Source organism: Amphimedon queenslandica, unplaced genomic scaffold, assembly GCF_000090795.2.
Source record: "Amphimedon queenslandica unplaced genomic scaffold, v1.1 AMPQUscaffold_13204, whole genome shotgun sequence".
Lineage (NCBI taxonomy): Eukaryota > Metazoa > Porifera > Demospongiae > Haplosclerida > Niphatidae > Amphimedon > Amphimedon queenslandica.
In genome coordinates this window covers 33,988-57,831 of record NW_003546560.1, presented here as the reverse complement: position 1 = coordinate 57,831, position 23,844 = coordinate 33,988, and the positions used below count along the sequence as shown (strand labels likewise).

Below are 23,844 nucleotides of genomic sequence, written 5' to 3'. Positions count from 1 at the left end.
AAAATGGATGAACCGATTGAATTAAGATTGTCTCGTTTTTTGCTCAATTATCGAATAACTCCTCAGACTACTACTACTGAGTTATCTCCCTCTCAACTCTTAATGGGGAGGAGAATAAGAACATGCTTGGATTTGCTACATCCTGATACTACTCGAGAGATGATTGAAAAGAAACAACAGAAAACAACATCTGATAAACAACCTAGAGAATTTAGATCATCTTTTTGCTAAAGATTTTCACAATCCTAAGAATAAATGGATACCTGTTAAAGTTGTTAAAAAGACAGGACCAGTTTCGTATGAAGTAATTACAGATAATGGAATTATTTTGAGACATCATGTTGATCATCTCAGGAAGAGATTCTCTAACAACACTGAATCAACAGATGATAATTGGCAATTACCAGATGCATTCACAGGTGATGAATCTCTGGATAATCAAACAGCTACTACTGAGGATCAACCACCTGAGAACCCTCCATCACCCCGTAGATCTACAAGAGTTCGTAGACCAGTTGACCGTTATGCACCTCTCGTTCAAACTTAATGGGGAGGAATTGTAGTAAACTAATCTTATTATGTATTTGTAAGTAGTTATTATTAATATTGTAGTTATTATTAGTGTTAATGTTATTAGATATTAATGGTTAGATTATGTTATTATTAGTGATTATGTAATGTACCTAAATATAGAACCTTTTTAATGTTTTTAAGTTCTGTACTGCATACACGATACCTAGTTGGTTAGTTGATTAGTTCTTAGTACTTCTTTGTAAAGTATCTTTGTTATCAAGAGCAAACGCGTGCTATTGTCACTAAGTCCCGAAGTTACTACAAAGGAACAATGAATATTTACTGTGATATGGAGGAGCTGCACTGTGGTTCAGTAGAATGCACAAGACAAGCATATCTAAATATGACTGATGCTACAGTGGACTGACCTTCTGGGTTTAGACTGTATTACGCAGTCAGGAGGAGTTAGAGCTTGTGGTAGAGCAACATTAAGTGTAGGCAGTTGTGTATCAGCTCAGTTTTCATATCAGTTATTCTCAAGTGTGTGGTAGAGTAGTGGGATATCAATATGTTTCAAATGATGTTGAACCTACTATTGGTGGCCTTCAAAATTACAATGATACTAATTCTTATTATGCTCTTGGAGTTAGTATCACTCGTGGGTCTCCTCGTCAACATGTCTGGACACTAATGGTTAGACTACTTGAAGATGCTAATAGTACTATGCATATATTTATAATTGTCCTTTGCTCAAGGTAGTCCTCAAAACTCAAGTCTTCAGTCTTTCATTGGTAATGACTACTTCTGTGAATCTGGTAATCCTGTTGATGATACATATGATTACATACACTATACATCTGATCCACATATGTGGCCAATAATAGAGAGGTTCTGTTTGATTAAAACAAACAGCAAACTGGTTATTACTTATGTTGTGGTTATTCTAATATTACAGGCTCACATGTATCATGCATGCATATCTAGTGCATATTTACTTATCACTCAAGGTGATGTGACTACATGTATCTGCAATTGCTGATTGTGTATGGTTATGTTTGGTTATCAATTATGTAAAGTTATCAATGGTATAGTTATGTGTGGTTATGGTTATGTAATGGTTATTAATGATTAATTTATGTTCATGACACAATGGTTATCAATGGTTATGCGTGTTTATCCAACACTAACTATATACCTTGAGCTGAGGGTGTGTGCTGATCAAAGTACAAGTAATGAAGAACCTTTATGAGTTGTACATCAAATGATGCATGACAATACTAATGAAAAGTTTGATAGAATTGTGTCAAAAGTTAGCTTTTTATAGTTAGCCTTAGTTATGTGTTATTTTTAGTTGATTTTAAGATAATAATTAAAATTAAAAACGATGGTATTTCAATTTGCTCATGCACTCAAACAGAAAGGTATGCAAATTGATAGTGCTAGTCTACTACTAAAACACCTGCACATTTTTGGTTGAAATTTACTAGACTAGAGTACGTTCTTTGAATGTTTCTCATTACATACAGCATCATGTCTGACATCATTAGTCAGGCTCTTCTGAATATTATAAAAGGAGTGAAGAGTAAACAGTAAACAATCATTACAAAGAGAATAATAATGCTCTCTCTTCTTATACTAGCTATTGCTTGTCTCCCTCAGTTTATCAGCAGTTCTAATCTTGCTCTTACATTTGATGCTGCTAACAGTACCTGTACTGCAGCCTGCTCTACCTGCAGTGATACCAGTAATACTGATACCAATCAATACAACACTGATGATGGACTATTGAATGAAATATTCAATACTACCAGGAACAATGGTCAAGATATTCAAGAGATAAAACAGAAAATGGACGGTATCATTTCTTCTCTCTCTCATATCAAGGAGACTGCTACTTCTAATGCTGGAGTTATCAATGATATACTGCTACTAGTGGAAGACCTTATCATGTTACAAAATGACTCATCTTCCTTCTCTCCTATCCCTACTTCGTGTCAAGAGATAAAGGACAAACAACCAAACAGTCCTTCTGGTGTATATCTACTGGCAACTAATGATGGAACTCAATATGTTTACTGCAATATGGAGGAGCTGTGTGGTTCAGGAGGAGGATGGACAAGGCTAGGATATCTGGATATGACTGATGCTACAGAGAACTGTCCTTCTGGGTTTAAACTGTACCAGTCAGGAGGAGTTAGAGCTTGTGGTAGACCAGCAACATCAGATATAAATGAAGGCAGTTGTGTATCAGTTCAGTTTCCATCTAACGGTATCAGTTACTCTCAAGTGTGTGGTAGAGTAGTAGGATATCAATATGCTTCAACTGATGCAGCTGATCATAGGATTGGTGGCCTCCAAAGTCACAATGATCTTAATTCTTATTATGTTGATGGTGTTAGCATCACTCGTGGGTCTCCTCGTCAACATATCTGGACACTAATGGCTGGACTACTTGAATCCAGTATTTTTAATCCTAGTAATGACCATCGATACAACTGTCCTTGCGCTCAAGGTAGCCCTCAAAACTCAACCCTTCAGTCTTTTATTGGTAATGACTACTTCTGTGAATCTGGTAATCCTGATGATGGTACATATCAATACATACTGTATACGTCTGATCCATTGTGGGATGGTAAAGGATGTAGTATTCTTGAAGGTAATTGCTGTACATCTCGTCCTAGTCTTCCATGGTTCAATAAGGTACTAAACACTGCCACTACTGACTACCTTGAGCTGAGGGTGTGTGCAGAACAAAGTAGTGATGATGAGGACTCTCCTGTTAGCTTTTATGAGCTGTACGTCAAATGAAGTGTACTAATGAACAGTTTGATACATATTGTGTGTGTTGGTAGATAGTTAGCATGATAGTAGACTATTTGTAGTTAGTTTATCATTGTTTTTTGATTTTTGAGTAGTTGATTTGAAAATAATTTAAAAGTAATACATATGATGCAATAGAGGGCATTTCTGGTATAGGTAATTTTGAAAGTGTCAGTATTCTTACTTCAGTCTGCTGATAAAAAAAGTCATAATCTCAATTATAAATTCAAACATTATAATAAAGACCTTTACAAAATAATGTAAAAACCCAGAAAAAATTGATTATTATACTGACTCTAAAGTAAAATGTATAGTCTAATTGATATTCTTGCATACATGTTGGAATGAGTTGGGACAGCGAAAACTTCTAAAACAATAACCACTATACAGGCATAAGTACATGAATGACATATTTCTGTGTCATTAGTCAGGTTTCTTTAACAGCATTTTAACTAATGAAGAAACAATGAATATTTACTGTAATATGGAAGAGCTGCATACACTATGGTTCAGAAGGAAGATGGACAAGACTAGCATATCTGGATATGACTGATGCTACAAGAACTGTCCTTCTGGGTTTAGACTGTACCATGCAGTCAGGAGGAGTTAGAGCTTGTGGTAGAGCAACATCAAGTGTAGGCAGGTGTTTATCAGTTTAGTTTCCATCTAATGGTATCAGTTACTCTCAAGTGTGTGGTAGAGTAGTGGGATATCAATATGCTTCACCTTATGCAGTTGCGCATACTATTGGTGACCTTGAAAATCATACAATGATATTGATTATGGTGATGGTGTTAGTATCACTCATAGGTCTCTTCATCAACATGTCTGGATAACTTGAAAATGCTAATAGTATTTGTAATTGTCCTTGTGCTCAAGGTAGTCCTCAAAACTCAATTCTTCAGTCTTTCATTGGTAATGACTACTTCTGTGAATCTCGTAATCCTGCTAATGGTACATATGATTTTGTACTCTATACATCTGATGCATTGTAGGATGGCAAAGGATGTGGTGGTCTTGAAGGCAATTGCTGTGCATCTCGTCCTAGTTTTCCATGGTTCAATAAGGTACTAAACACTACCACTAAGTACTGACTACCTTTAGCTGAGGGTGTGTGCAGATTAAAGTACAAATAATGAAGATATTTCAGTTAGCTTTTATGAGTAGTACATCAAATTTTGAGAATATACTGATGAACTGTTTGATACATTATTGTTTTTTATGTGTGCCCAGTAAGTTAAGATGATACATTTGTGAGAGTACAACTAATGGTATACTTGAAGTAGTGGTATGAGTGGTATGAAGAATAGAGGAAGGAATTGAGTAGGCATGTACAATTAGACGTAATGCATATAGTAATGTAGTAGTATTCTTGGCGGAATGAAGACAGTAAAAAGAAAATGAAGAACAAAAGATATCAAGGGTTGAGCACACAGTAGGAAAGTTTATACTCACACAGCAGGTCCACGTATTACATATACAACTCCATAGCCACAAACCACATACATGTACATGTACATACACTTCTCATCCATATACATGTACATGTACTCATAGCAACAAGTTGTGCATTGTTGGCATACCTTTGTTTTACTGATCTGCCAGTGTTTCTTTGAGGTATCTTTTGATGTCATTATTAATCAAAATGCCTCTATTTCTCCTTTTCAATACCTTCTTCCAATGCCAAATTCTGCCTCAAAACGTCATATCAAAACATATAATCAGCAGTCTTCTAACTGGATACCAAAATCCTTGTATGTGATTGGTTTCTATCATTCCAGAGTACTTAAGCTGGAATGCTCCCAGCCACTAACTGCCCAGTGTCCTCCATCCTTAAGTACATTATATAGGTGGTAGCCTATATGTAGGATTGAGGTCGGTTTTTCAAGATGGTGGCTGTTTCTATGATTTTTGTAAACTGAATCTGATTGGTCTAATCGATCTTTCCCTCTTTTGCTAACTAACCTACAGACTATATAATATTACAAGTCATGACTGTCTGTCACTATCATGTGACATGTTATACCTTTATGCTAAGAATCTCAATGTCACCCAGTGTGTAATTCTTAGGAGAGAAAAGACTAAAATGAAATAGACAATTGTGGATGATGAAACATTATAATACATCTACATGTACATGTATAATTCCAATCCATAGCAGTTGGGCTCTCGGCAACAAGATTAAAGACATGTCCAACAGTTATAGAATTATTTCAATGAATGGGCGTGACAGCGTAGTTAATTATTATCAAGGAAACCAGGAATAGCATCATACTGAGGGAGACAAAAAGAGAGAAAGAGGGAGAGGGAGGAATAAAAAAGAAAGCCTTAGAATGGTGATTAATTGTGAGGATTATTCATTGAATACTATTATTAGCCACCACTGAACTAGTGTATACTTGTCTGAATACAGTTACAGGGCATACAAAAGCTAAAATTTTTAAAAGGGACAATTCAAGGAAATATGAGCCCTTTAAATTCATTAACACACATAAAAGCAACAATAGTTTATGTACATGTACAATGTAAATATTGCAAAGCTAAAACATCCTTCATTTCTTCCCTATTTCTCCTTCAAATTCCCCTTTCTCACCCTCCCCCTCTCTCCATTTCTTACTGGATCTATTTTTGCAGTAGAGTACAAAGTGAGAACCACTTGAGAAGAGCTGAAGGATAGAAGGCAAGAAAGCAGCTAGTGAAGCATTCTCTGCATGACACTTGGAAGTTGAAACTGCTCCAATTAGCTTTGATGTGATGAGAATATCTTTTTAATGAGCCACAGAGTTCTATGAACACATTCACCTAACATTGGACAATCTGATGGATCCTTTTAATTAATACCTATGATAAAATAATACCAGGTAAATGAAAAGGTAATGAAGGATAATTATAATATATGCTTATAATACAGTGCAATAAAAAGTGTAGCATACATGTACATAGATAAGGACACCTTTTAATGGACATTTTGTAATGACCTTATTGGTATAAACCTATACAAAAGTACTACTGAAATGAGGATATCTCTCTATTATGGTTCCCCAGAGGATTTTAGCATAGCACTCATGTAGCTTCTTGCCAGCATATACCCCAGTAATTGTCAAGTTGCTAAAAAATTAGGCTAAAGTCAAGACAGGTTATTTCAACAAAATCACAAGAAAAGAATTCTCTGTTTTTAAATTTTTTCTGATACATAGATCTATACAAGTCCTTATGTTGTGCATCACTTTTGAGCTCATTTTGATCAAAATTGGACTAAAAAATTGTTTAATTGCTCAAAAATCGGGTCACACTCCCTAAACTACACTTGTAGTAAAGTAACTTTACTAACTTCAGCCAAATTGTATCAAAAAATCTAGGAATAAATTCTCCATTTTTATAATTGTTTTAAATACACAATACATGCTACATGCATCAAGAAAATTTGAGCTGATTCTGATAAAAAAATGAATTGTTTATAAATTTTAAATTTGCTCCAAATGCCACATACTGCTTGTCAAACTCACATGCAGAGCTAGCCTCTTTTAGCTCACTTAGTGCTCCGTAGTGTGGGCCCAATGGCATCCTTAATAAAGAGGCTGCACTGTACATGTACATGCAATGACTGACCTTTAGCAGGATAGACCTCAGTAATGTGAGCTGATATTATTCCTAATGAACACTGGCTGGACTATTAGTTTGTAATGATCAGCAAGAACTGATTCAAACTAAACTAGTGAACTCTAGCTCCACTCAAGTGTATTCTGTACTGCGTGAATATCATCTTGAGGAGAAAAAGGGAGGAGTAAAAGTTACATGTACAGTACACATAAAAAAGGCTAAGTAGGGTACAGTAGAGAAGAGAACCTTGAAGGTAGTTCGTAGGTACTTCGCTACTACTTCACTACTCTTCGTTACTCTTCGCTGCGTTATGCTGTGATCCCACCCAGTCACATGTACTGTAGTAGAACTTGTGGATGGTTCTTTTGGTTGTCTGTACTCTCCAAGTTCATCTATAATGCCACTCTCTCCTTCTGGAAGCCCATTTAGGATTTTTTTGCTCCATTCTACTGTCACACTACTGTCTTCTACTGTCGCGCTACTGTCCTGCTACTGTCACATTAAGCATGCGCAGAGAAGGAGCAACGAACTACCTATACAAAAGTAGAGTAACTGCGGGGTAGCTACTTAGCCTTCTTTTATATGCACTGTCTATACATCTATAATGTAAGGATTACAACATAGCTGCCTTTACATGTATACTATAGACCCATCCCGAGGCTAATTATCGTGACCACTAATTGCACCGTATATATTCAATAGCCGCCCACACTGGACGGCAAGAGATACTGGCAATGTATGTGCTGAATCCTGATCTCAAGCTCTCCAGCTTTCAAACTGAAGAATAATTGAAAAAAGCATTAAGAGAAGCTGTAAGGAGTAAATAAGCTCCAGATTCGTTGTATGAGCAAGATTTTGATAAAGCTGCATCTACCACATCACTGGATCTTCGTACTTAATTCACTAGAACTTTATATATCACTTGTAGGAGCTGGTGCCCATTGTTTTCTTTGTTTTGGAACAGTGAGGAGCCCAATGAACTTGGAATTAGGCTTGCTTTAGGCGATGAAATTCTCCACACTCATTCAGACTCTACCATCTTGCCGTCCAATGGGTGTGACACTTGCTTCATGAATATTATTAATGACCAATGAATATCATTATAAAATTATTTCTCTGGCATATACGGTACAATTAGTAATCATGATAATTAGCTTTGGGATGGGTCTATATACTGGCAAATTGTCTAATTTGTCATTGCTTGAAGTACATTAGTACATGTACATGAATACAAATTAGTACTGTGTATAGGTTGTAATTTCAATTTGATATTTTGCCAATATAAAACAAACTATTATGCACATGCTCATATGGCACATGGCCACAGATTAGCCAAATCATTCCCACTGATCACAAAAAATTTGCAATCATAATATGCAGTTTGCATAATTAAAATAGATGTAAGAAGACATGAAAATAATAATAATGAAGGGAAGGAGGAAAGAGAGACTTACGAGAGATACTGCAGATACAGCTAATGAGAAGTCTTTATTGAATAGTTGTATTCATACTCCTGATTTTTGTTCTAACCCAGGAATCCTGCACAGTATCTCAGGATTCAGGAATCTGTCAAGAACTCACATCAGTGCCATTGTTAGACTTATGGGCACCTTTGAACTTAAACACAACTCTATAACAAGAACAAGAGGGTTATTAATATTTCAAAAAGCAATGTGAAAAACACAAAACAGAACAATAAGGATGTGTCTGTCCAAATTTTTTTCAAATTTTTCAATTTTTCTTAAAATTAGCTTGCAAACTGCATTGAATGCAACAAAAATGCAGAATATAAAGAGCATAGGTCATAGAGCTATATAGGATATTGTAGAGGATTTATCTGTACATTAAATTGATACAGTAAAATTAATAATGTGTTCTCTAATCTCACTATGATTGTAATGTGTAATGTACAAATTATGCGTGGCTGCCAATAATATCCACAGTCCTAGTCTTGCCCCATCCCTAGCAAAGGGGCAGGGGTCCATAGTCCAGCTAGTTATGTCCATACTAGCTAGCAATGGATTGTGATTCACTGTTCTGTTTATAGTGCTGACAGTTCCTACTGAAGCTATAACTCAAATTGTGTAGAGTCAGTTGTACAATCGGAAGCCATAAGATGAAAGGCACAACAATATACCGGTACATGCAATATACATATTGTCCAGGATACATGCAGCACTTCCTCAATATCTACAGTCTATAATAGCTACCATATTCAATAGTTGATTATTAACCACACTCATTCATAGATGTCAAAATTTCCACTTTTATACGCTAAACAATTTGTATTAGTTAAAGCATGTGTCCTGTATTTCCCATACAGCACAAGAAACTGTGCTTGAACTAGTTTATGGTCAAGGTGCATGGGTGCATCAAAGGCACTATCTGCTCATGGAATTTTCTCGTGCTTCTCTCCTTAGTTGGAGGTGGTCAAAGTTAATACAACAGGAAACCATAAACGTGCTGTATGGACTAGTGCTAGGCAAACTATGCTTCAATTTTCACCTTATATGACTTTAGGCACAGCCCTAAATTCCGTCTTACTATACTTTAAAATGAATCCAATTATGCTCATTATTATATGCTCATATTTTAAGCTTTACTCAAATATCAACTATCAAGTTTCTTATACATGCATCCGGCTGTTAGAAATTTAATAAAACATTATGCTTCAAGTATGCCAGCATACTAACGTGCCATAATATGCTGTAGCATAATTTGCCTAACCCTAGTATGGACCACAAACTGTGCTGTATGAGATATACAGGCGGAGCCTTTGATGCACCCACGCACTATACTATAAATATACTCAACAAAATTATCTACAGTCCATACTAGCTAGTTACAATGGTTCATGGTTCATTGTTTTTCTATTGTTTGTGTTAGTATTACTGACAGTTCCTAGTGGAGGATCTTATTGTATGTCTATACTGACTGTACTAATATTGGATCATATCAACATTGTGGACTAGGACTGTACCTAAGAGTATGCTGTAATATTAGTAACTTAGACAGTCTGTTACTATCAGTGAACCTGGTATTGATAGGTATATTCTCTGTCCTAAAGTACTACCAAAGTCCTGTCCTAAGGAACCACAAAAGTCTTGTCCTACTGCATACTCTACTCAAAGTACATGTACTAGCTGTAATAAAGTAGAACATACTGTTGTGCTTTATCTCCCATAAGCACTCATATTATACATTAACTTTTATCTTGTATTATAGCTCCTCGAGACTGTAAGGATTGGTACAATAATTGTAATACTACTAGTGGTGATTATACTGTTAATCCTGATGGAGGAACTCCATTTGAAGTTAGCCTTAATACTAACAATAACGCTTTTTAATTATACAATATTGCATCACAGGTATACAAGACTGATGGTGGTGGAGACTGTATTTCAGAGGAGACAAGAGCATGAATCTGTTGATTTCTATAGATACTGGGCTGACTATGAGAATGGATTTACTGATCTTACTGATGAGTTTTGGTTTGGTTAGGATTGAGCAAGATTCATCGTCTTACTAAAGAAGGATCAAACACACTAAGAGTGGACCTAGGAGACTTTGAGAGGAACATGAAAAATGCTAGCTACTCTACATCAATTTTAATGTTAGTGATAGTAGTACTAAATATATGCTAACAGTAGGAGGATATTCTGGTACTGCTGGGGATGGACTGATTACTGATCCTAATAATTAATGGATATAATCACAATGGAATGGCACTCACTACAAGAGATAATGATAATGATAATGGTGGTGTGAATTATGCTGTTAGATACAATGGTGCCTGGTGGTTTAACAGTTGCTTTCAAAAGTTTCAATCACATCTCAATGGTCCTTACTATACTAATCCAACTGGAGCTGGTACTTGGTTTGGAATCATATGGTATGATTGGAAAGGAGTTGGCTATAGTCTAAAGTTTACAGAACTAAAAACACGTCGTAACAACTAATGTCTGTATAATGTGATAGCATTGTGTAGAATTGGTTACATGTGACCATTCTTATATATAACAAGTTAACAACTACATGTATATAAGTGTATTGCTAGCAACACTTAAGTTCTAGGATGGTAGAGTTTAATCTACATTCTATGCTTAGGTTTAATTTTTGTTGGTTTCATTGTTGTCGTTGTTGTAGTAGTTATAATAATATTAATAATAATAATAACAATAACAATAACAATAACAATAACAATAACAATAACAATAACAATAACAATAACAATAACAATAATAATAATAATAATAATAATAATAATAATAATAATACATGCAATAACATAAGTGCATATAGGAGTTCCCTTTTAGAGCTGAACCCATCATGTTTAAGCACCCATGATAACTAAGACCATTTTAAATCTATATGCATGTATGTAACTTACTTTGACTTTAATATTGTATTGACCAAGCCCTCCATATAGACAAACCCACCAAAGAGTATGCCTCAATCAGAACTGAACAATATTGCTTCTATCAATCCAGCATTGTAACCCAACCCACCACCATGAGCTACATCTACAATAAACAAACAAACGAAGAAATAATAAATAAATGCATGTAAATAAATAAAATAATAATATTTGCCAATTTAGAATTATTGTAGTTTCTATATACATGTACATTGTACCAGTACATGACACTTATGGACAAAAAGTTTGTCTGTTATTTAGAGGTCATTTTATACAGTAAGGAATGCAATTGGTACACTAGGTGCTGTATGTCTGTTAAGTGGAGGTGTATGCTATAAAAAGTGATCATTAAGAGAGGCTATACGGTACATGTACATGCATAAATAGCTAAGGGAATACATTTGTACATGCATAACTTAGCTGTTACTACTACTGAACTTACAATTAACTCTTGAGACAATGTGACAGTCGTCAACAGAGGCAGTCTTGTATGTGCAATGATGACAAGTGATTCATTGAAGCATGGAACCTTGTGATGACAGAACCTTGAGGCTGAGGGAGACATAAATGCAATGAAGGACTTAATAGTACCCTCTAATTCTGGAGAGAGGGAGGGAGAGGAAAGAGGGAAAATTATTGTACACATAAAATACCGTATAGTTCCAAATTTTCGTCGGTCAAAATTTTCGTCAAATTTGTCCAGTACTTTTGCTTGACAAAATTTTTAACCTACAAATTTTTTGTTCCACGTGAGTAGTACACAGATTAATAACAAAAATGACAAAAAATTTTATTGACAAAAATTAATTTTGACAAGAAATTAAGATTTTGACGAAATTTTTTAGTGAGGAAAATTTGGAGCTATATGATATGTCATAAAACAATTAAGTAAACTGTGTGTGCATATGTACCGTATTTCCTTAAATAGAAGCCGCATTCGAATAAACGCCGGGGTAGCAATACAATTTAACTATAAATATGCAACACTAGCCTAGGAGTGACTCACTAGTCTAGTGGATAATGCCTGCAGTTCCAGAAGTCAAAAGCATGAGGCCACGGGTTGAATCCCTCTCTGTGCCGAAGTTTTTTTTATTTTTTATATATTTTTTGGAGGTCCAAATATCATTTTAGGAAATAGACGCCCGGGCTTTTATTTAAGGAAATACGGTATACATGCACATACATGTCAAGATTTATAAACTATGGAGTATGAAGGAAGAGGAGAAAAGAATGGAGGAATAGATAAAAATGAAGGAAAAGAGAGAAAGAGATCAAGCTATACTCATTCTTAAGGTACAAAATGTGAATTGTATGCTTTGTTTTATGTATATGTACATGTACATTTATGCACATATACATGTAACTACAATAACAGTGTGTTGGTATGCTGTATGCTCACATTAAATAAATCTAGAAGAATGTAGAACATTAAAGGGGTGAGCCTATAAGCAAGCTAGGAGTGAATTATTTATAAGCAAGCAAAGCAATTGTATATATGTCCATGCAAATACAAAAAAGTGAAAATGTCGTGCAAGCATTAATTTTATTACTTAGTCATCTGATTAATTATAAAATGTCACCAGCAATTGGTTATAGCAAGCATTTTAGATCTGTTAGAAGTAGTGACTGAACAATTTGTATTTTGAAGAAGTCAAATTGTACTTCTGCTTTGTTAACCTTCCTTACTGCTGCTAGGGATACACCAGAAATCATTTGCATGCATCTTTATCATTGCATCATTCATCTTATCAGAGTCCTTTATATTAAAGAAGAGATTGTATATTTGCTGTGGAAACCTTCCTTGCTGCTACAGATGTCTTTGAACACCAATTTAGTCTTGTCTTGCTGCCCGTTTGCTGGAAATAAGCTCAGAGTTGCTGATAGCCACCATTTTATTCATTGTGACCACACCAGTTTCCAATGAAGATTAGGCTATTTAACTTTAATAATAGTTAGACGACCCTATCATCATGCCCGTGCATACATACATACATACAGACGCTTTCTCATCTTAGTGGGGCGAGTTCAGGCTCGCCCCAATAACAAATACTATAGTGCATGGAGAGAAAAGGGGGAAGGAGGAAAGGCGAAAAAAAGGGGAAAGGGAGGAAGAGGATCATTTCTAACCTAGCTGCAACAGAATTATAACAACATAATTATTTCAAAACTGCTCTCATCAAGTCTCCACAGTACATTAAACTCTGGATCAATGCCAATCTTTCAGAATAAGATAGTACCTAAGATACATGTATTTTGACATAAAAATGTTCATAACTCAAAAAATTAAGTTGGAATCAGCTCAAACTTTCTACATACATTTAGTATAAGGACATCAATGTGTATCAAAAAATGTAATAAAAATTGGGAGTGACTTTGGAGCCATTTTTTTGAAAAAACAATGGGTACAGGGAATTTTTTAGATTTTGGCACATTCTTAAAAATGGTCATAACTTGAAAAGAACAAGTCATAATCAGCTCAAGCTTTCTACATAGCATAAGTACATCAATACTAACAATTGTTATATTGATATTTACCTCATCCACTTTTCTTCATCTTCTTTCTTTGATTGTTTCTCTTCTTCTTTTTCTGCAATGTAACTGTCTTCTTGAACTGGTAATGGAGTCATTGGAGTTCTCCCTCCAGTCTCTTAATAAAAATAAACTAAAATAATAATCATAACATTTTTATAAATTAATATTAAATTTAATCCTTATTAAGATTAATGATAATTATTGTTGTACCTTTCCCTCAGTTAATCTACTAATACAATCATTGTAACTCACTTCGTATGTCATCAGCTGCAGCTCTTTGTCCCAATCTCTCTACAGCATTAGCTAGTGATACATAGTTAGCTCCTCCATTTTTACTATGATCCACACCATCAGCTCTTTGTAACCAGACAGCAAGACACTCCCTATGGGCAGCCCCCTATCATGAGTATGTTGTAAGTTGGAGAGTGTTGGGTGCTGATAGAGTCCTAGTTTTATACAGACCCAGTCCCTCCCAGTCTACGTTGAAATGAGCATCTGCAGCAAATTCAACACTTTTTGAAGATCAGTGATATCAAGTGACTATAATTGAGCTGTAGCTACAATAAAAATATAGTTAACATCATTACATTTACATTTGTAAATAGTTTCCCATTTCCTCCTACATATACCAACTATACAGTATAAATCTAACAATAAAATTCAGTCAATGTGATACTAGCCTCAGTGGCGCAGCCATGCAGACCCCTTACTTACATTGTTTACTGATTGAAGGAGCAAGTCTTCTTGTATTAGTGTGTTTACTAGTAGCAGTAGCTCTACCAGTACTACTAATCCATTTCTTATATTATTTTATCAACTAAAGTATTAGCTCTAATGACTCCTAATGCATTGATCACTTGTCCTCTTCAAGGCCTGCCGCATGGCCTTCAACCAGAGTGTACATGTGCTAGTGTAGTCCTTTGGCCATAAGATCTTTCATATCCAGTTCCAGTAGTACCCCTAGTCACAGCCACTCTGCACCAACATCTACCGTGCGTGAGTCAGAGTTAGTAGCTCGTTTACTGCTGGCTTGTCTTCCATCCAACTACAAGCACACACCCACATAGATCTACTTCTTAATTAATGTGACGGATACGTGCAATGTACAAAGGAATTTGGAAAATAACTTTAAAAGCATCATTATGATAATTAAAAAGTAAGCAACTGAGTGTCCAAAAATAAATTACTAGCAGGAGGAGGAGGATGGTCAGTATCCTATTGTGAATACAAAAATGGTTAACATTGATAAACTTTATATGTACATGTACATACTGGCACCTAGTTCTTCAAGGATAGCATTTCCTATCTGCTTCATTGCTGCACCTTGCTTAATTAAAATATGACACACATCAATTAAATACTGTCTTTCATCAGGAAAAGCTTCTAATTGACTCATGACATCATTTATTACTCTATCAGCTTTATCAGCAATAGATACACCAACTGCTGTCACTACATGGTCTCTAGTCCCTTGTGTTATTAGATCCTTGGCAAACAATGCTTTAGTGACATCACCAGCATTTGCTGATATTGCCTTAGTTAGCTTGGCTGAGTATTTCTGTAGTATCTCCTTTGGGTCTATAAAAAAATGGAGTAAAAATTAACACTATTATAGCAGTAAAAAGTGATCATATCTGAGAAGGTCGTTCACTGTTAATGTGAATATCAAAAAAAATTAAACTAGAAACATAATTGTAAGTATTTACTAACATTTATTTAATTTACTAATTATGACTTTATTGCACGCATTGAATCAATGCCAGGTAAGATTGTGAATGCGTTCAATTCAACAATCAAGTGACATACCTTTGGCTTCGTGTGGAGAGCCAAAACTTCCTGTCTCAGACACACTTCTTTGTGGAGTGCCTTTACAATTAATACATTAAATTATCATATGAATATTAATACATTTTTACTTTTTGACTCATCAATAGAAGTGGAAGTGTTTGGTACATTAGCTACGAAATAATAATAACAGCAACAACAACAACAACTTACTATGAAGCCAGGACTTCCACTTTATCTTCTCATCACATTTGAATATTTCTTCTGTTTTAGTGCATCTAAAGATACACAGCTTCTCATTAACTGCTACTGTATGCTTCTCACCCTTAGCCACACCTCCTCCGGCAGGACCATGCTCACATGAACAAAAAAACCGGATCTCAGGATTCTTATGACTGTCACTGAGATTGTGCTTTTCAGCTGCAAAAGCAATCGCTTCTCTTACATCTTTCTTCACACTGCATTCAATGCTTTGTTCTTCACAATGGACTTCAATGCAATTGACCTGCTCAACTAGAACAACACGATACCATGACTCTCGATTCATTTTGATAAAATTTGAGAAATTGCTGTTAATTTTTGTCGAAGCTATTTCGTAGCAAGGCATAGAAAGGAGACGAGTAACAACAGAGCAGAATAGGCCCATTGGAGTTGCCTTCTTGAAGTAAAACAGCAATGGCTCACAATCATTATAAGGATTAATATCTGTAACATCTCTTACAGGAAGGAGAGCTGGTATAAAATATTTATCATCTATTGGTGTAGCTATTGAGAGCTCCAGAAAAAGCTTCAGCAATTTTGTTGAAATATTAGCAACTTTGAGTTTTTCTGTGATGGGATCAAGTTGTTCTTTACAAATTTCTTTAAACTTGGACTCTGAAAGGATCCCCTTTATAATGTCCTCATCTCCAGCATATTTTCTTGCTTTGGAGTGAATAATATGAACATGTCCAACCAACTCCTTGAGAATGCCAATGAGACTGCCTATGTTAACAAACACCAGGTCACTGCAGGCTTTAGAATCATGATAATAAAAGATACTGTTGATATGATGCAAGAATTTGAGAGATTCCATCACTTCATCTTTTACAAGTTTTAAATCTTCCCCAAGACTTATGCAGGTGGATAATTGCAAGACACCACATCCCTCTTTTGCTGCAACGCGAAGTATGATATCAAAGAAGTAGTAATAAAATGGAATTTTGATTCCTTTTTGATTTTTCTGTAAGATCTCATCTACGTCATCCAAAGAACTTTTCGTGTTCTTAAAATTTTTCTTGCTTCCTCTTTCTTCAACAGCTGCACTAGCAATACGACCATCAATTTCCCGCACACGAACTACACAATCAGCTTCAATTGACTCACAATCATCATTTCCTTTTATTATTTCTGCCAATTTTTCTTCCAATGTGTGGGCAGACTCTGCTAGATCACTGCATTCATCTCCATGTGTACCAATTGTGAGAATCTGCAATTTCTTTGGAACCAAATCTCGTAGAACTTCATGATCTTTACAGCTATCCCTGAAATGCTGCATGCCAGAAGCTATTGAAGAAATAATTTGCTTCAAAACTTCTTCAACTGTCAATCTGGATGGGCTGCCATCACTGTGATCCTCACCTTCAATGTGCATCACTGCAGTGGAGCCGCTAGACAGCTCTTTTGAAATATTAACAACCAGAATGAGAACTTGAGCAAACGGCATAAAAATTGGAAGCAACTTTTGAAAAGCGATTTGACCTCCTGTATCAATGAGGTATAACCATTGAGCACCTTCAAAGACGATTCTCCTTCCCTGAACACTGTCGTACTCCATCAAGTACTTTCTTTACTTCTTTACTCAGCAAACTTTCGTTTTCATCATCACTAGGTGCTCCGTCTCCATCGCCAGGTCCATCAGGGGCTTCATATTCGTCAACAAACCCATCATCAGGTTCGTCAGCTGTTTCATTCCCTCTGGTCTGTTTCTTTCCATCAATACTTTTACTGCCCTGATTTTCTACTGGAGAATCGATCAATTTTTCTAATGCATCTTTTTTCAAAGCATTTTTAACTATATCTTCTAACTCTGTGACATCCAATAGTATGTATCGTTTCCCAGTATCTCGTCTGTAGCAGTAGATACCAACTCTCGGCTCAGCAATACTGGTACTTGCTTTGAGGTACTTTTCATCCAGTAGAAGTGACTTGAAACAGGTTTTACCAACACGAGCTTCACCTTGAACTACTGCTTTAGTGACATGACACGTCACAATAGTCTTAAGCGCTTCACGATAGTGACATAACTCTATAGACAAAATAATTTAAAATTGAAAAAATTAATAACATTAATAATTATTATCAATTTTACAAATTGGTGAAGAAACTGTCAATAAAATTTTTACTTCATTATTGATAATAATTATGCTTAATGACATGCGACAGCTAAAATGTTCCACAATTCACAAAATCTCAGTAAAAATACATGCAATATATTTCTTGAGTGATAATCATATAATACCTGGAAAATCTTTATTAATAATATTCTTTTCTAAAAATAAATACAAAAAAAGAAACTACATATAAGACAATACATAAATTATATTATCAAATTTTATGTCATTGAAAACTACATAAGAATAGATAAAATTTATTAAAATAATAATAATAACAATAATAGCTTACTGATATGATCAGCTGCTGCTTTCTCATCAATGTACTCAAGAGCATTATATAGAGAGACCATTGTTGAACCTCCTCTAATATCAACACCATCAGCTCTCTCTAACCATTTTACTAGACACTGTCTAAAGCATCTTTTTACATTTCCAGCATATTCAGCCTCAATACCCCCCAGTGTAGTAGCATATAATCCTAAGGCATCACAAAGAGGTTTCCATTTCCTCTGTGAGAAGCCAGCTTCATTCAATGTGTCAAGTACATACTGTAAATCTCTAATGTCTAAGAAAGGACCTATGGAGTAACAGAACATAAATTAATTATAAAAATGATAAAGATGGTCCCCAGTATGTGCCAATGGCCAATTAAATTAGTATCTATTAATACAGTGCAATACTTATACGACTGAAGGTATAAATATTATTGGGGCAAGCATGAGTGAGCCCCACTCAAGCAGGTAGCTCCACCACTCACTCACTCTGTATGTACGTGCATCTCCAGTCATGCCTGTTCTGGTCACACCTATATGTGTGTACTACCAGCATTCTAATAAAATATTTTCATCATAGGTGGCGGCAGGATTTGAAGAACGGTTGGGCAAAAATGGCGTGCGAAGCGTGCTGCGATTTTGACCACACCCACCTTTTTTGCACCTATTTTGGGCGTGTACTCAATGCACGGATATACAATATGATATAGCATAAAATGTGCCTAAAAGGCCCCCTATCTTATCTGTAAAGCTCTATCCAACCTGTAAAGTACTAGTCCTGGTCCTCTGGAAGGCTTGTTGACAAAGGAAAGCAGAAAGACTGTCTCTTGCTAGCCATGGTAATTATTCATGACTAAAAATGATGTCATTAATTAAATTGTCATTTCCGGTCAAAATTTTTGGTCGGGCATTGCCCGTCCATGCCCGACCCTGCTGCCGCCTATGATTTTCATTGATGTCATGATGTGGGTGCAGTTGCAATGAAACAAAATGGCGACTATCAAGGTTATGAAACGGGAGCAAATCTTAAGCTTACTTGCAGCAAAATAAGACTGATCTGTTGTCCAGACACTTCATCAGCAGAGAAAAGTTTAAGAAAGCAGATATAAATTTTGAAGGTCTTTTTAATCATTGTTAAACGAAGCTTAAATTATTTTGAATGTCTCATCAAGAGAAAAGAATGCCTACAGCAGTACTGTACTTAGCTATACAGTTAAATTATGCTTAAATTGCAGCTGAAATTCTTTACTAATAATAAAGTTAGAAGAGCAAGCTATATCCGTGGTTTTTACTAGCATTACATTCGTGGTTTTTACTTGGGTGGGCACTTATATAAACTGATGCTGGAATGTGCTGTTATCAAAATTGTGGTTGAACAAGAATGTGTGTTTGTAAATGTGAGCAATGTTCCATGCATGCAAGTCAGTCACAAGTATATGCATCATCTAACCATTGCATGTCTATCTAAACATTGCATGTCTATTGCCCTGCTTGCTTGTGCTCACCCCTTCAATGTTTCAAATTTGTTATATTAGTACCAGACTGTGAGTAGTGTAATGGGTGTGGTTATTAATACTAGACCACACCCACTTTAATCTATCTTACTTCTCAATGTCCTGGTAATGTACAATGTATCATCTCCAACCACACCTTCCACTGATATAGTATAAAGTAGTCTATAAACAGCATCAAGCGAAGCATGTACTGATATACTGCAGGAGGGAGGATCAGGATAGGGAGGTTCATCAACCTTATCAACATCACTTCTATATATCTATTCAGTGATACAGAAACATTAATTATATCTATACACGATACAAGTACTTACTCTACAAGGTACTGCGTGGGGTTTAATAGTCCATCCAGCAGTTGGTTCATATTGTGGAGAATCAAATTTAAATTCAATATAATCACCTCTTGATGTAAGTGTGGAATCTTGCTCGACAAATGTAAAAGACATATGTTGATCTATCTTAGCTTCAGGACGCTTCTTTCCCCTATACTGTAAATAAACACATTAATACACATCATGTACACAATATAACTATTATACTTACATTATGAAGTGTGTCTGTATCTTTAGTTACAGTAAATGTTGCTACATATTCATTTAAACCTTTCTCCTCATATAATAACCATCCTTCATATTCAGTATCTCTTCCTAATGTAAAGTGAAATAAAGTGAATCAAACATTAACACTTGATACTGACACAAGAGCTAACCTGATCTACCAGTGGCCATCTTGACAGTTCACTCCCACACAACAAACTATTTACCCACAAAAATAAATTCTTTCATTTCCTCTAATATCTTTAAAATTAATACAAAAACACGTTACAATAGACACTTATCACACACATAACATCTTAAATAGATTGATAATTATAATAAGTTATAATAATATGGTTTAATAAATTCATAAATAATATCATCAACAGTACTAGATAGAGTATCTTAAAGTGAAGACTCATCAATATTAATAACAATAATAATAATAATAATAACAATAATAATAATGAATATTAAAAAATATAGTGCAAAATGGTAGTAAACATACTGTACTCCTGGAGCTCTGAACATGTATACATATTACATAATACCGGCTTCAGCAGCTTGATCATTGGTTCAGTCCCTGAAAGTAAACTGATACTTATTATCCAAAAAGAACATGGTCATCTTTACTACCAGGATCAACTGGTACCTGTTTGTAATACTAGTAATACTGACTGCATGGTATTATAATAGTAAACATGTTTGACAGGTTACACTCACTGGTTTATAGTGAGGAGGTCTAGTACTGTCATACCCAACAGTAATATCACATACACTAGTAACACCAGCTGGACCACAAGTACTGGGATACTCATACTGTAGGAGAGAGAGAGGGATCAAGGGAGGGAGAGAAAGAGGGGGATATTTTATTCAAAATACACTATATAGCTCATTATAATTACTTGTCCATCTTTTCTCAGTCCATCAAAGAGTTCATTCTTTTATTGTTTCTTTTGAGTGACATAAAATAAGAATTGCTTGAGACAACTCGACCACATTTTAAATGTCTTTCAACAGTGAAGAGAATGTCTGTCCATTAGAGTAAAGGTAGGTGGCCATTTCTCCAGTCACAGTAGCTCCACTCACTTCATCTTTATCCAGTACTGTAGTACCAAACATGAATAACCTAGCTCCTCTGATCCTTTCTCAAGGAAGGTGTGGCTTAAGTTACCCATCCACTTGAACCCAGTGATAGTTTCCTAGACAAAAGAGGAGGAGCTACAATAAAAGACTGTGCCGCTAGTCACTATATAACCTTACTAGTGCACTCTTTCCTTCCTCTCTGGGATAGGATCTACATGTTCATGTATAACGCAAGTACATGTACAAAGTACAATCTTGTCTTTCATAGCCACTTAATTTATTATTAGTACTGTCTTATTAATACAGTAAAGTGTATGCATACAAGTACATGAATACATCACATACATGTACTGGTAGTCTGGTACAGTGTATAGGACAATGTCCATTACCTTGATTGCCTCCCTCCTGCTGAAAATAAGAGAGAGAAAGGGAAGGGTAAATGGAGAGAGAAAGAAAGAAAGAGAGGAGTGGGAAATGTAAGTATAAAGAGAGGAAGGTTAAAAGAAGTGGGAGACTACTAACTTGATTAGCAGCTGCTCTCATGACAGCAAGTCATTAGGATCAGCACTAACTGACAACTCATCTGAAGGAAGAAAGTAAAATTTTAAGAACAATTAAGAGAGTTGAATAGGAAAATGAGAAAAAACCATATGCCTAATTGGTATTTTGTAGAAAAACTGACATAATAAAACCAAGAGCAGATACTGGTAATACCTAAATTATTATGCATAGTCTCTTAATTGATAAGACACATAATTTATTTTTATCCTGAGCATGCTCAACGACACACAACTCCAAAATTACCAATATAACAACCACACATGCAAATCCACCATTTACTAATTTTGTTGATAATTTCCATTATTAGTACGTGTAATACTCTTAATGTCCGTTACCAATGTAGCAAAGTTTCAAGTCCTCAAAGAGTAGTGATCCAGCACAGATAGCACCCAATGTGACCAACTCCAACAAAGACAAACACTAAAGACAAATTAATAAGTATTACTAAGAATACATTCAATCGATAATTACATACATGTATTTAATGATTGAGCAACGTTAAGTGCATTATACAAAAGTACATGTACAGGCATATTATTGCCAATATTAATTTTGGTGACGAAATAGTTCATTTACAAGTATGACAAGTTTTGATGGTCTAATTTTTTGTGATGATATTCTAATTTTCCCAATTTTCTAATTTCAACTTAATTTTTGGTCATAACATGGTTATAAATATCGTTTCCTTAAAAATCAAGAAATTTAAATTGGGGCAACAAAAGTTTCTTGCAATGCAGTATATTGATTTGAAATATGTATAAATAACAGACATACATGTACATGTACTTGTAACCACAAAAACAACTGTGTTGGCATGCGTGCTCACATGACATAAAATAACAAATACTACAGTGCATGGAGGAAAAAGGGGGAAAGAAAGGAGAAAGGGGATCATTTCTAACCTTTAACTTTAGCTGCTACAGGATTAAAACAACATAATTATTTCAAAGCTGCTCTCATCAAAGCTCCACAGTACATTATACTCTGGATCAATGCATAGACTCCTCCGACTGAGACATTCTTGCATGCTCATCAGCAGCCAACCTATTGAAGAATACATGTACATGTAATGTCACATGATAGTCACATGATCAAAACATGCAAATGTATACATGTATGTACATGTACATTTAAATGGTTTATTTCATGTACATGTACATGCAGTCTTAAAACAAAATAAAAAGTTTACTATTACTAAACAGTACTACATGTACATCAGTATAATATTACTATTGGCTTTTTAATGGCTCCAAATTTTATACATATTGATGTCCTTATGCTGCGTAGAAAGTTAGAGTTGATTTTGACTTCAACTTTTTGAGTTATCCATTTTTTAAAAATGCCACAGTTCTAAAAAACACAAAATAGCTCCAAAATCACATCAATCTTTTTACATTTTCTGATACACATTGATGTCCTAAGTATGCTGTGTAAATTAAAGTTTGAGCTGATTCCGTCTTTAATTTTTGAAATACCAGAATTGATGGGGTGAAGAAGAAATTGAGTGGAAAAATTTAGCTTTAGAACGTCTAACCTCAGCATAAATTTTATTTCTTAGTCGACGGTATTCTGGCAATAGGTGAGATGAGTTGTGTTTGGAGATTTTGTGATAAAGATGATGACGGTGAGCAATCTTTTTGAGCAGAGGTCAGGGAAGCCAGGGAGGTGGAGGGTGTAATGATTGAAACTTATGGGGGAGTGAAACGTTGGACTGTGAATTAGACTTCTAGCATTGAGAGAGAGGATGGTTAACAATGTAGGGGAGGAAGAAATGGGTAATGACTGGGATGATTGAAGAGGGGAGTGTAAACGTTGGGGTGGGGAAGAGGTGTG

General features: G+C 35.3%; 1 protein-coding gene and 3 long non-coding RNA genes across 4 annotated transcripts; all 4 read right to left on the bottom strand.

The window, feature by feature from the left end:
• Positions 1-4,922: 4,922 nt before the first annotated feature.
• LOC109584499 (uncharacterized) lies at positions 4,923-6,279 on the bottom strand. The gene is made up of 4 exons (XR_002186042.1): positions 5,951-6,279; positions 5,471-5,607; positions 5,360-5,414; positions 4,923-5,305 (listed from the first exon to the last, which is right to left on the bottom strand). It is a non-coding gene; the product is annotated as an uncharacterized LOC109584499 (long non-coding RNA).
• Positions 6,280-8,498: 2,219 nt separating this feature from the next.
• Positions 8,499-11,944, bottom strand: LOC109584497 (uncharacterized). The gene is made up of 3 exons (XR_002186040.1): positions 11,793-11,944; positions 11,324-11,450; positions 8,499-8,563 (listed from the first exon to the last, which is right to left on the bottom strand). It is a non-coding gene; the product is annotated as an uncharacterized LOC109584497 (long non-coding RNA).
• A 1,988-nt stretch (positions 11,945-13,932) lies between these two features.
• On the bottom strand, positions 13,933-14,686 carry LOC109584498 (uncharacterized). Its single transcript, XR_002186041.1, has 3 exons — positions 14,597-14,686; positions 14,135-14,439; positions 13,933-14,012 (listed from the first exon to the last, which is right to left on the bottom strand). It is a non-coding gene; the product is annotated as an uncharacterized LOC109584498 (long non-coding RNA).
• A 2,696-nt stretch (positions 14,687-17,382) lies between these two features.
• LOC109584500 (uncharacterized) lies at positions 17,383-23,050 on the bottom strand. Its single transcript, XM_020000262.1, has 14 exons — positions 22,914-23,050; positions 22,347-22,431; positions 21,973-22,033; positions 21,796-21,858; positions 21,270-21,566; positions 21,088-21,177; positions 20,873-21,028; positions 20,538-20,625; positions 20,372-20,475; positions 20,143-20,316; positions 19,920-20,088; positions 18,332-18,619; positions 18,168-18,197; positions 17,383-17,954 (listed from the first exon to the last, which is right to left on the bottom strand). The coding sequence occupies exons 8-14, from the start codon at positions 20,554-20,556 to the stop codon at positions 17,443-17,445; spliced, it is 1,296 nt and encodes a 431-aa protein (XP_019855821.1). The 5' UTR covers positions 20,557-20,625; positions 20,873-21,028; positions 21,088-21,177; positions 21,270-21,566; positions 21,796-21,858; positions 21,973-22,033; positions 22,347-22,431; positions 22,914-23,050; the 3' UTR covers positions 17,383-17,442.
• Positions 23,051-23,844: the final 794 nt, after the last annotated feature.

Bases quoted from the DNA above. Each gene is read 5' to 3' on its own strand.
- LOC109584500 (XM_020000262.1), bottom strand. The intron at 18,620-19,919 runs GTAAGATAGATT...GTTACTCCATAG, and splicing joins CATTACCAGGACATTGAGAA to GTCCTTTCTTAGACATTAGA. The intron at 18,198-18,331 runs GTAAGCTATTAT...ATTTATTTTTAG, and splicing joins AGCAGCAGCTGATCATATCA to AAAAGAATATTATTAATAAA.